This window comes from Notolabrus celidotus, chromosome 22, assembly GCF_009762535.1.
Source record: "Notolabrus celidotus isolate fNotCel1 chromosome 22, fNotCel1.pri, whole genome shotgun sequence".
Taxonomy (NCBI): Eukaryota; Metazoa; Chordata; class Actinopteri; order Labriformes; family Labridae; genus Notolabrus; species Notolabrus celidotus.
The window spans coordinates 19,354,419-19,367,190 of record NC_048293.1 but is presented as its reverse complement, the minus strand read 5'-3'; the positions used below and the strand labels follow the sequence as shown (position 1 = coordinate 19,367,190).

Here is a 12,772-nt window from a genome sequence, read left to right as displayed (position 1 = left end):
GAAGTGATAGAATTACATCTTCAATGGAAAACAAAGGCAAAACAAGAACTCTTTCTATTTTTTCTTTTTGTAACATTTAGCAGACATTAACAGCAAAAAAACACATAAAATCATAATCACAAGTTTTCAGATTTCATGTTATACTTGATTTTATTCTACATACATGCATGCATACACATATAGCTCTGTAATAAATATTAATCATTGTCTGAATTAACTTTTATAGTTATATCTCTAGCCTTGTGTGTTTTTACCATAGAAGGTATGATTAAAAATAAAAATAAATTTCTGGCTACATGATACAACAGGTACATTTGACAGAACACTTCAAAGCTGTCAGTTATCTAAGTTATGTGGAAGCCCTAAAAAGACACAATTAAATTCATTTTATTTTATCTGTTTTCTCGAGATCACAACTTATTTTTTGCGTTATCTCAAGATAACAAGCTTAGTATTCTTGAGATAATAAGAAAATTAAGAATGGAATAGAATAGCCTTTATTTTTCATTGTCAGGTGTACAATGAAATTAGAAGCGCTGCTCCTGAAGGTGCATGTGATAAATATTTTTTTTTAAAAACAGGTAGAAAATATGTATAAAAGACAATATAAATATAGAAATAATATAATACAAATGTCCAATATATATAGTCAGGTCGGGAGAAGAGGTATCTGGATTTAAGATATGGCACATATATGAAAAATTTTCACAGTTCCTGGTATTGCAAATATGAGAAAACTGAGAAAATAAATGTATTTAATCATGTTCTTTTAGCTGAGTGACCACCAGCTAGCTGTAGAGACAGGGAGATACAGGCAGACATGGCTGCCCAGAGAAGAGCGTCTATGTGCTCTCTGCTCTACAGAGATGCACTTCCTCCTCCACTGTAGCAGGTTCTCTTTGCTAAGAGATTCCCACTACAGGGAAATTACTAAAATGGTACCAAACTTCCCAGCATTAACCCCAGAAGAGAAACTGTCAGTTCTCCAGGGGGAAGGGTCAGCAGCTCCTCTGGCTGCTAAATATGTGTCTGCCTGTCACAGCCTGAGGGACACACCATCCCATGGGGTTTGATTTTGGGTGGGTGTTTTGTGAGCGTGCTGCATCGGGTGAGGACATTGAGATATGCTGTATGGGTAATCGTTCATTAATGCGTATAGAAAATGTAATATATGTAATATGTGGTTGATATGTATGTGATGAATGAAATCTGTAATGAATATGGTGTGTGATTAATGTATATGTGAGGAGTGTAGTGTGTTATGAATATATATAATGTATTGAATGAATTTATGTGCTTCGGCAATAACATCTCTTTGTTCATGCCAATAAAGCAAAATTGAATTGAAAATGAATGACAAAATTAACTTATCTTGAGAAAACTGAGAAAATAAAATGTGATGTAAAGTCATTATTTTCTGCTTAAATTGCATTGAAAAGCACTTATGTGACTATTGCATTGTGTATAATACCCTCTGAATGTATGGAGGTTGATGCAATATGTTAATCATTCAGTGAAAGTTGACATATTAAAATACGGCACCAGTAATGCATTAAAATAAACACCTAAAAGGAAAATCATCTTGGATTCATAGACTGTAAAATATAATATAATATAATATAATATAATATAATATAATATAATATAATATAATATAATATAATATAATATAATATGATATAATATAATATAATATAATATAATATAATATAATATAATATAATATAATATAATATAATATAATATGATATAATATAATATACTTGGGTTATTAAATTGTTCTTGTTCTTTTGGAAGTAAATTGCCCTTCACGTGACGTCATATTCATGCGACTGTTTTCATGCGACGCTGCTGTCATGGCTCTGTTTCCAGCTTTTGCAGGAGAAGCGACTAACAAAGATGAAGATTTGTCCAAAGGTAATCCCTCCTTCACGTTGAACACTTTATAATCCGGGTTTTTACACTTCTAAATAGTTTGCTGTCATTATGTTTAGAAGATAAATGTACTTAATCAAGCAGTAAGATGACTTTATCTGCCCCAACGTCTGCATGTCGTTGAATCTTTAGCCAACTTAGTTATCAGTAAGTTATATGAGATTTACTTGTGATAATAACTAAAGTAGCTGTAGTCAGAGTGATAACAAGACTGTACTCTTCCGATGTGAACTCTGGTTTGCATTTCAAAGTTAGTCACATTGTAAAGAGGTTATGTTGTGACTGTAAACATCATCAATGAATGATAAATCCCCCTCAGTCCTTCTCGTCATTGCTAAATAATGTTCTCTTTTTTTTTTTTTTTGGTTCACTCTCTTCTTTCAGAATTAGACTGGCTGAAAAATAAGAGTTTCCAGACCAGTGAGGCTCTCACTCTTCATAATCGATTTGTTGAGAAGACAAGTGAGAGGCAGAACCAGAAGGAGTCGAGGTACAAACAACATTTAAAAAGCATTATGTGCAACATTAGAAACTCTGCTTTGTATAATATTTTTAGTTTATGTTTTAACCTCACTCGTGGCTACTATTGATTTGATTTATTTATTTGACACTTACAAACACAAATGGTTGGAAGAAGTCCTGTGTAAGCCCAAACTAAGAACATATTGCCTGTCCAAAAAAAATCAGCCAGAGCTTTATGTCACTCTTGACTTAACCAGAGCTCAGAGGTCTGTATGTGCTCAGCTGAGATGTGGCATCCTTCCTCTGGCATTACAGACTGGTCGCTTCCACTCTGTTCCAGAGGAGGAGAGAAAGTGTTCCTTGTGTGATCTGGAGGAAGTTGAAAATGAAATGCACTTTTTATTCTACTGTCCATCATATCGTGATCTCAGGTGCCTCCTTTTCAACAAAATATCAGAAAACTGTCCCGATTTGTTTTGCATGTCCGATGAAGATAGACTTCGGTTCCTGTTTACACAAAGTGTTGCAGTTTGCTCAGTTTGTGTTAAATGCTGTTCAGCAGCGTAGGAGCACACTCTATGTCTGATTTAGTTGTTGTCACTGTCAAATGTCTGAAGTGTACCACTGTGCTTTTGAATTACTTTAGGTCATTGTTGGACATGTGCAGTATTGTAACTGCTCTTCTTTCTTCTTTTTTCTTTTACTTCTTATGTTGTTGATCCTATTTTGTTTTATTTTTGTAGTGTCTTGTAAGTCCATATGGGCTGGGCACCTTTATGGTGCACGACACGATGAATAATAAATAAACTAAACTAAAGTATTTATACTCATTGATGTGTTTTTCTTAGTCTTTGTTTTGAATCATTTTTTTCTGAAAGCAAAAGTAATTATTACTCCTATTTAGAAATGTGCCAAATAAAGATTATTTTGTATTTACTTTTATTTAAAGTACTTGAAAATTAGTTGAATACATTTCTTGATTTGACGTTTGCCAGTTTTGTTTTAACTTTAAATGTTTTTTTTTGTTTCAATAAACTACATTGACACTATGGTTGTATTATAATCCTCAGTGTTGGTAGAGATGTAAGCTCTGCAGAGCAGGAGGAGGAAGAAGAGAGTAACGTACCACCAAAAAAGAAAAAGAAGAAGAGTGAAAAGAAGAAGAAAAAGAAGAAGAAACACAAAAAGAAAAGTGGAAGATATTCTGGCAGCAGTGGGTCTGACTCTGACACAGTTTACCCCAGTGACCTCAAAAGAGAAGAAGAGGAAGATTGGTAAGGACACATTTTAAATATCCTTTATGCCTCCACTGTTGTTTGTGCACATGTAGTGCTGCCCTTACCTGTACTGTTTACTTATTGTCAGTGTGTTTATATGTGTGTGTTTACATCCATGCAGTCCCAAACCTACTCCATTAGCGAGTTGTTTCTCTTGGTTGGATGACCTCCAGACGCCCACAGGGCAGGCTTTCTGTGTCGACCGCAAAGCAGACCCAGCCAACTGGACATACAAGTCCCTGTACAGGGGAGACGTAGCCAGGTAAGGCAAAGACCATGTCCTTGAAGCACTTTATGGACTGCAGCTGTGAAAAAGATGTGTCCTTGGATATGTGGTGTAATAACATGTTACGATACTTCAAACTTTCTTTGTGCACAAGGTATAGGAGGAAAGGCAGCTCATCCTTGGGTCTGAACTCTCACAGACAGGGAGTCAGCTGGGAGGAGTCCGAGTCAAATAAGAAACAGAAAGGCGGGGACAAGAAGAAAGGAGCAGACAGATACTTCTCTACTGTCAGTCGCCAGCTGCTGAGGTCCGAGCCTCCTGTTCCTGCAATACCAACTGTTCCTGAGTGCAGTGATGGCATCAGTGCCATCCCCTTCCTCCCACTGTGTGAGGAGAAAAAAGGAGGACAGACAGGTAAGAGTTTTATTTTGTTTATAATGAATTGTGTCATCAGCTTAATCAGCACAATATTTAATGTGAAAAAATTCAGGACTTGAGAACATTTCCTCTGGGTTCAAGATCTCATCATTATCATTTTGATTTCCCACTTCTAACTTCAAACCTTTTCTGTTTTATTCCAGGTGACAGAGTGCAGACATCATCAGTCAATCCCCTGGGTGTGTATGACTCCTCCACGGCCCTCTGGCTGCAGGGGAAGGGACTGCAGGACCAGACAGAGCAGCAGAAGGAGGACACACAGAAGGAGAAGGGTGAAGTGCTGCTGGCTGGGAGGACTGAAGATTTTAACAGGCGACTCAGAGAGCAGCCGGCAGACACACAGCTTTGGATAGAATTCATCAGATACCAGGTTTCAAAACTGCCACAGTTATTTTGTTAACTACTTGTTCTGAAATTAAATTCGACTGTATGGATGTCTAACTCCTTTGTCCGGCAATGTAAAATATTTGTCAAAGGAGTCTAGTAGGTCTGAAGAGAGTGTTACTTTGCAGTCGCTTAAGCATGTTCTGCAGCTGCAGGCTGAAGCGATCCACTTGAGCAATTCCAAAATCCTTTTGCACCCGTTGATCATTTAGATCCTAAACATCAGGTTTGGAAACAAGGAATACCCCTTTTTGTTTTCCTTATGCAGCAACACCTTTAACCTTTATTGTCTCTTCTCATTTTACAGGATGAACTGACTGCAACAGCATTTGGAGGTGAGGAGGAACAACAGGGCAGTGATGTGGCTGAGCGTCGCAAGTCCTCTTACAGAGCAGTCCTGGAGAAAAAACTAAGCATCGCAGAGCGTGCAGTTGCTGTCAACCCGAGCTGCGTAGATCTGCAGCTGGAGAGGCTCAGGATCTGCAAAGAGCTGTGGGAGCCCTCGCTACTAGCTAAAGAATGGAAGAAACTGGTGAGCCGGGTGTCTCTGTGTGCCTTCGTTGTGTTAACTGTCTCACTATGTTGTGTAGGATCCTGTGGAAAACTCTAATATATGGTAGTATCTGTGTCTCATAGTCATTCTAACAAGGTGTTTTATTTATTGCATGAAGGTGTTCCTCCACCCAAACAGTACCTCCCTGTGGAAAAAGTACCTTCTGTTCACCCAGAGCTACTTCAGCAACTTCAGCGTGTCAAAGGTCAACTCAGCTTATGGGAAGTGTCTCAGTACACTCAGCGCTGTACGTGATGGCAGCATGGTCTCTCATACGGCTCAGCCAGGGATCGAGGAGGACATGCTGGGTAACACAGATACACTTTATATGTTTTTATATTTTTGGATTACAATTTCATACTAAAACACAGACACTGATTTTTTTTTTTTACATGTGATACATCAATTTTTTTTTTTTTTTTTAAATACAATCATGTTTGTTTTGTATGCTAAATGCTCATTGAAGGTTGTTGTAAATTTTCTGTATTTTTTTTTCTTTTTGGTCCGTCCAGATATTTTGACCCTGCAGTGTCACTTCCTGCGTCAGGCTGGTCACTGTGAGAAGGCCATCTCTCTGTTTCAGGCAATGATGGACTTTACCTTCTACAAACCGGATAGTGTACAAAAACTGTCCACTAAGCAGCAGGTAAACACACACACAATAACACACAATTTCATTATTTAGATTGAAAGTCTTAAAACTTGTCTTGTTTATTAAATCAGCACTTTTTTCATGAGCTTACAGATGCTGAAAAGTGGAGGATAGAGACAGCATGGCTTTGTTTTCATTCCTTGTATTTCTAGAGCCCAAAGCCTCACATTTGGCTTTCAGATTTATTTGTTTTATGCATTCAAAGGAAGACATGTTTGTAGCTCACAGCGCTGCAGAAACCTGATTCGAATGGTTTTGTTACTTGATTTCATTTTATTTGTATTATAGAAATATAAGAGTACACATTACAGAGCTCCAGTAGTCTATATAAAGAGAGCGTGGTTGATTCAGTCAGTTTATGTTTGTGTGTGTTTCTTCAGGTTGAGTTCTTTGAGCCGTTCTGGGACAGCGGGGAGGCGAGAGTTGGGGAGGTTGGGGCCCGAGGTTGGAAAGCCTGGATGCAACAACAAGAGCGAGGAGGGTGGTTACAACCTAATGCAGGTAAAACACACACACACACAGATATACATCCTAACAATAGCATGAAAATAAGTTTGAAGTTTTTATCTTCATGTTTATTCCGTCTACAGAGGAAGATGAGGAGGAGGAAGAGGAGGAGGAGGAGGTAAAGGATCGGAGCCAGCCCAGATGGACGGTTTGGTTAGACGTGGAGACGTCTCGTGAAGCAGCTCACTGGCTGCCCTGGAGGCCTGACAAAACCAAGGGCCAATCAGAAGAGGACTGTGAGGATCCTGACAGACAGGTACTGGTCTAAAATGCTCATGTGTGTTTGGTCGGTTTGGTATGTTTGTTTACTCATTTGTCTCTATCTTTCGCTTCAACTCTAGGTGTTGTTTGATGACATCGGTTCGTCCCTGATTTGTCTCTCTTCACCAGAGCTCCAACTCCGTCTTCTGCTCCGTTTCTTTTCATTCTTGGGACTGCCTGTAGACTCTGTGCTCTCTGATGCCCCCTGCCAACCGGGCCTGCTCCTGGAGAACCTTTCAGTACTCACTCAGGGTAACAAAGACACCATAATTTATAGTACCAGTTATTTTAAATCTCATAAAATGTGATCAGAAATTGATGAACCTGTCTCCTTGTCACATCCCAGGTAATGAGCTCTGCCATCCTCTGACATCCAGCAACCTACCTGACCTTGGTGTCAACTCTGTAGGTCACATGACTACTCTCCAGGGAACGAGGAAGTGGATAGGGCTTGGGAAACTGGGGGAAAAGTTTGTCACCTATGTTTTCAGCATGATCCAACCTGTTGTTCCTGCCCAGCACCGGGCCGTCCTGTCTCTCAGTTGGATGCAGTATGAGAAACTCAAGGTAACCTATGATTTATCTGACTCTGGTTTGTATTTAGTTGTAAGAAAAAAAAGGTCAAATTTTCAAGTTAAGAGCTTAATTTAAAATGTTGAAGAGTTTGACATCTGCATGTATTAATTTCTTTGTGTTTGTGTGCCTCAGGTCTTGCGTTGTCTGCGTTGCAGCAACAAAAAGCGCCTTCGCTCTCAGGGCAAGAGCAGCAAACGGATCGCAAAGCAGCTCCTCAAAGAATCGGACAACCGCTCGTCGTTGGTGCTGTGGCGGGAGTACGGACACTTGGAGTCGATGCTGGGCAACTTGGATGAGGCTCGTAAAGTCTTCTCCACAGCCTCAGCTTTAGGGGGAGCCAAGGGGCTGAGGAGCGCCTCCCTGTGTGAGCTGTGTCTGCTGTGGGCCCAGCTGGAGGTGGAGAACAAGGAAGGCTCACCAGGAGGAGGACTCTCTGATGTCACCACATCCCTAGCTGTGTGTGTGCTAACCAGGCTCGCAGCGGAAGGAGCCTCCTCATCGTCCTTTCATCCTCTGAGTCCCTGTCTCCAGTTTCCATTCTGAAAGCCAGGAGGACTTATGAGCAGACTCTAACAGCTGTCCTGTCAGGCCTCGACCAAAACACCCAAAACCTTGAGGCCAACAGAAAAGGTTAACCTCTGAGTTCATCTTTAATGTGTTTTATGTTTCAAAGATGTGCTGGTTGTGTCTTTAAAAAGACCTGATCTGTGGTTTTAGTACATTTTCTAGAGTTCCTGCTCATACATACATTACCATTCCATGTGTTTAGATTAATGACAGAACAGTTTTTATACCGCTCCATGTTGTCAGTGTTTTCTAGTTATTTTAGTACTGTATGAAAGGCAGAATGCACAGATGTAACATATGCAATATTACAGTACTCTGTTGCATTCAGGCAAACAGTTGGCTGTCTTTGTAGTCTGTCAATCATCTAAACAATACTGCAATCAAAAGGTGAGCTGTGCAGTAACAAGTCTCCTCTCATCATTCCACCAGAAGAGGACCTGCTTGGAGAGAAGCTGCGGCTGAGAGGTCTGGTGGGCTGCTACGCTCTGTTCCAGTACCTCACGATGGGAATCCAAGCAGCTAACCTCGTCTATAGCCAGGCCATAGAGCGGATGGAGGAGCTGCACCGCACGCTGAAACTTGGCCATGAGAAAACTGAGCTTCCTAGCCAGTCGGCGGGTGATTCCAGTCACACTAACCGGCGCTGTGTGAACAGGCTAGCTTCAGAGTGTGAGGAAATAGCAGTGCAGCAGGCAGCATTGCTTCGGTACCACAACAGCATCAATGTGTTTCCACTGGCAACACTGAGACAGATGCTGACCTCTTCGCTCTCCACCTGGTCCAGCAGCGCCCCTCTGTGGAGAATATACATACAGGTGAGCTGCTGTCTCCTTTTTAAATCACAAAATCAAACTGTTTAATCATTCTTCATTCAGCAGAACATTACCTGCTCCCTCCTCCAGTCCTTTCCTATCTCTTTACAAGTATTTCCATCTGAGTTAGTCCCCCTAGTTTGGTCTAATGGTTCACCCCCAATCAACCCGTGTTACAGGTGGAGAACCGTTACCACAGTGCTGGACGGGCGCGTCGTTTCTTTCACTCTGTAACCAGGAACAACTGTAAGGTGCTGCCACGCCTCTTTTCTGTTGTTGCTGAACAACAAAGGAAGCTGCTGGTTGATGCTGCTCAGAGGTAAGAGGAGGACAGAGGCTTTAAACCTGGTATAGTTCTGCATCGAATTGATGCCGTATCTTGAAGTGCTCACGTCCGGGTTGGTCACTGCTGCGTAGGGTCAATGCTGAAGTATAAACCATGCTTTTTTTGTTTTTCCATCAACTATGTCTTTATTTTGATCCTTTGAGTCCCTCCTATACCTATATTCAAAAAAGAACATGTTCTGTTTTTCTTGTTACAGATTATCACATGTGGTGTTTTTTTTTTCATTTAATTTAATTTCTCAGGTTTTTTTGGGTATAATGATAATAATGATTATTTATTTATTTATATATATTTTTTCTAATTTTATTTATTATTCTTATTGCTGTTTTTTCTACTTATTTATCTTTTAAATATTACCCTATTTATCTTATTGTAGTTTCACTGTTATTTATTTTCCTTTTTATTTATTTATCTTTTATTCTAAATTATTATCATATATTCTTATTATTGGTTGCTTTTTCGTTCAGTCACTTATTGTGTTTCATCACTTCATTTAATTGTTTACATTGATCTCTTAAATGTGTAAAAATTCAGATAAACAGATCTTTGAAACAAAGAAGTATAAACGGTAGTATAAAACGGCTTTCAGGATGACATGATGTTTCTCTTTGTTTATCAGCCAAAAATCTGTCAACAACCTCACTTCTGATTGTTCCTTTTCTGATGACTGTAGATCTTGTTGCCATGACGCTGCCTTGCCCATCCTGCCAGAGAACGGCCTCAGCAACCGTATCCATGGACTGTTTGAGAACGCTATAGCAACAGAGCTTGGTTCTCACTGTCCTTTACTTTGGAGGATGTACATGAACTTCCTGGTGAGAAATCTATTAACTGTCTTAATCTCATTTCCTGTCCTTTAAGTTGAAGGAGATTTTTAAAGGTAAATTCTCTTTAAAAGTCAAACTCATAACAGCAGAGTTAGAGACTTCACTAGGCCTGCTTTTCTTCTTCTATGATACATTTCTCAAGAAGTTAATGGTCGCTAATACAATTGCAAAGTGCAAATAAATAACGAGGGTGGTTACAAACTTAAATTTTAAAATCAAAACCTCTGTAATTTTTTTTATTATTGGCATTCACAGGATTATACAGTAATGGTATAAGATACATATATAACCGCCCTTTATATAGTGGCATCAACAATGCACATATTGCATGATTAGATTAAAAAAAAGAGTAGTAGGGATATTAGAAAATAATAGCTGCATTGACGTTTTTGCTGATGTCAAACAGACAACATTACAAATAATAATAAGAATAATAAGAAGAATAATAGCTAAAATATTACTTGTGACTCCAGCTTTAACATAAAACATCAGGAAAATAATAATACTAATAATAATGATAAAAGTGTGTTAAAAATATATATATACTGTATATATAGAGAGAGACATAAAAACATGCACAGATCCACATTTAAAAATTAAAACAAAAGAGAAAACAGCAAATCAAACACAAACCATAAGTTAAATTAAACAAACTTTTTTTTTTTAATAAATAAATAAAGAGCCCATGTTGCCACATCCTACTACACTACTTACATTCCACATTCATTTCACCTTCCTTTTTTTTTCAGTATTATGAAGCAGTTCAGTTGAGCCAAGAATGTGTATTCCAAAAGTCTTATGCACCTCTGTTAGCTCCCATTTTTCCGTGTGTAACTCTGCCTGTTGATCTCTGACCTCAGCCTCATGTTTTTCTCATCCTCCAAATATTTACTTAGAGATAGAAGAATAAGAACTAACACACCTATGCGTGTCAATTCAAAGACCAAATATTGACCGTCAGTAGTCAGCCTTTTGGTCGGGCTTCATGTATGTGATGTTTTTGTATACGTGTGCATTTGTAGGCGTCTGAAGGGAGGGTGGATAAAGCCAAAGGGATCTTTTACAAGGCCTTACAGAATATCCCATGGGCTAAGGTGAGACTCAGACATACATGTGATGTTTTGAACAACACCTAACTTCTGTCTACATCATTTTTTAATTGTATTTAATTGTCTCGCCTTCTGTCTTCGTCTGTGTGTGCCTTTTGTATGACTGGGAATTTGCATTTATGCAAATATGTGCATATGGCACTTGTGCAATCAGGGTTTGTACATGGACGCAGTGCAGCTGTTCCCCGTGCATCTCCAGGAGTTTGTAGATCTGATGACAGAGAAGGAACTCCGTCTTCGACTGCCTCTAGAAGAACTGGATATACTACTGGAGGACTGAATACACACACACACACACCTCTCATTCAAGAGCTGGAGTTTACTCTCCTGACAACATGACAACCCACAAATTGACACTCTTGATGTGATCCAGAGCAGGACAGACACACAGCTGCAGTGTTAAATAGGGAAGTTGCAGTGATCTCTAAAGTTTGTTGCACAATGACTGTTGATTTATTTTTACAATAAGCAGCTTTTGATATTTAATTAAAAGCCAATGTCAATAAATAGATGATTTTCATTTATGTGTTGTACACTCCAGTTTTGTTTGTGCTTATGAGCTTCCTGTGCACACACTGAAATAATCCCATCCCAATAATAAATAATCATATCAATATAATAAATAATCATAATACATTACTACAGAATGTTTTATATGTACAGGTTGTGAGAAATTCAGCTCTGCATATTGGCAGGTATTAAACTGAGATAAATGAGTAACATTAAAAGGATAACACTACCTCTGCAATAACTGCAAGAGTTATGATTATTACATTTTAACTGCTAATGTTCAAATGGAGGTGCCTCTACAATTTCTTTATGCCCTGTACCCCTCAGGCACTAGTGTCATAATTAAGTTAAACTTTGTTGTATCCCTGCTCTTTGGTTAGAGACACCAACCTTACCCACAAATCACAAACCATAAACAGAAACTGAAGAGACAGGAAGTTTTAATTTTTCATTAAAGGTATTTTTCCCCCGTTTTTTTATTGTATAATTTCAATTTTAACTTAAAGTATTACATTTTAAACTTATTTTGACCCTCATGTCTGATCAGATTACTTGGGAACCACCTGGAGGTTATAGTACCATCCCTATTGGTTTATTCTTACCACAGAATATTCTGTGTACAGAGCGGGTGGATTCGCTCCCTCCTTCCGTCGTCGCCGCGCTTTGGTTTGACGCATTGCAGATCCGCCTCGGCCAATCAGCACACACCGTACAGCGTGCAGAGTATTGCGGTTCTGCTCTGTCCAATCAGAATCCGCCTTTCAAAACCGCAACTTCCACGATGCCGCCAGCCGCTATGATCAGAAGGTATCCTTCCGCTAGGATAAGACACTGTGTAACATCATATAGTCCGTCACTTAGCGAGTTACTTTCGGCAGAATGAAAACTATTTTTTTTTATCTCTTTATAGACTAAAACTGCCTTTATAAAACATCTACAGTATGCAAATGGATGTTATAATTATTATTTTGTCCGACAAAATGGGTCTCACAATAACCTTAGCTCTACTTTTTTTGATAAAGTCATGTTTTATGATAAGAAAACAGTTCACAGCCTGTCATTGTGTTTTATAGTTCTTTTTAATCACTTACAATAAAATAAAATAAGCTGTATTTTTAGGTAGTTGAATCTGTAATGAAAATAACATAACCATATTGTCTAACAGGCCTGCATATTGTCAAAGTAGGCTGTTTTATTTGGAACATGTCCAGATAACTAAACAATTTCTGTCTCCACTTTCAGGTCGATAGTGCAATTGTGCAGAGTGAAATGTCAAATGGAGTATGAGATCATTGCTGAGAGCAAAAAATGTCCGTGAAGCTGCAGAAAC

General features: G+C 38.8%; 1 protein-coding gene and 1 long non-coding RNA gene across 3 annotated transcripts; one reads left to right on the top strand and one right to left on the bottom strand.

The window, feature by feature from the left end:
- The first annotated feature begins 1,837 nt into the window (after nucleotides 1-1,837).
- nrde2 (NRDE-2, necessary for RNA interference, domain containing) lies at nucleotides 1,838-11,456 on the top strand. The gene is given in 20 exon segments (XM_034675457.1): nucleotides 1,838-1,917; nucleotides 2,320-2,425; nucleotides 3,468-3,671; nucleotides 3,796-3,936; nucleotides 4,055-4,314; nucleotides 4,482-4,708; nucleotides 5,030-5,254; nucleotides 5,394-5,583; nucleotides 5,788-5,921; nucleotides 6,308-6,428; nucleotides 6,518-6,690; nucleotides 6,776-6,947; nucleotides 7,042-7,262; nucleotides 7,404-7,775; nucleotides 7,778-7,901; nucleotides 8,268-8,653; nucleotides 8,830-8,969; nucleotides 9,670-9,811; nucleotides 10,846-10,917; nucleotides 11,087-11,456. Coding segments are annotated over 20 exon segments (3,597 nt in total). The 5' UTR covers nucleotides 1,838-1,856; the 3' UTR covers nucleotides 11,213-11,456.
- On the bottom strand, nucleotides 6,190-12,161 carry LOC117806505. Of its 2 annotated transcripts, none has more exons than XR_004629678.1 (3): nucleotides 12,045-12,161; nucleotides 8,336-8,632; nucleotides 6,190-6,381 (listed from the first exon to the last, which is right to left on the bottom strand). It is a non-coding gene; the product is annotated as an uncharacterized LOC117806505 (long non-coding RNA). The 2 variants fall into 2 exon arrangements; XR_004629677.1 differs by lacking the exon at nucleotides 12,045-12,161 and adding an exon at nucleotides 8,725-9,133.
- Nucleotides 12,162-12,772: the final 611 nt, after the last annotated feature.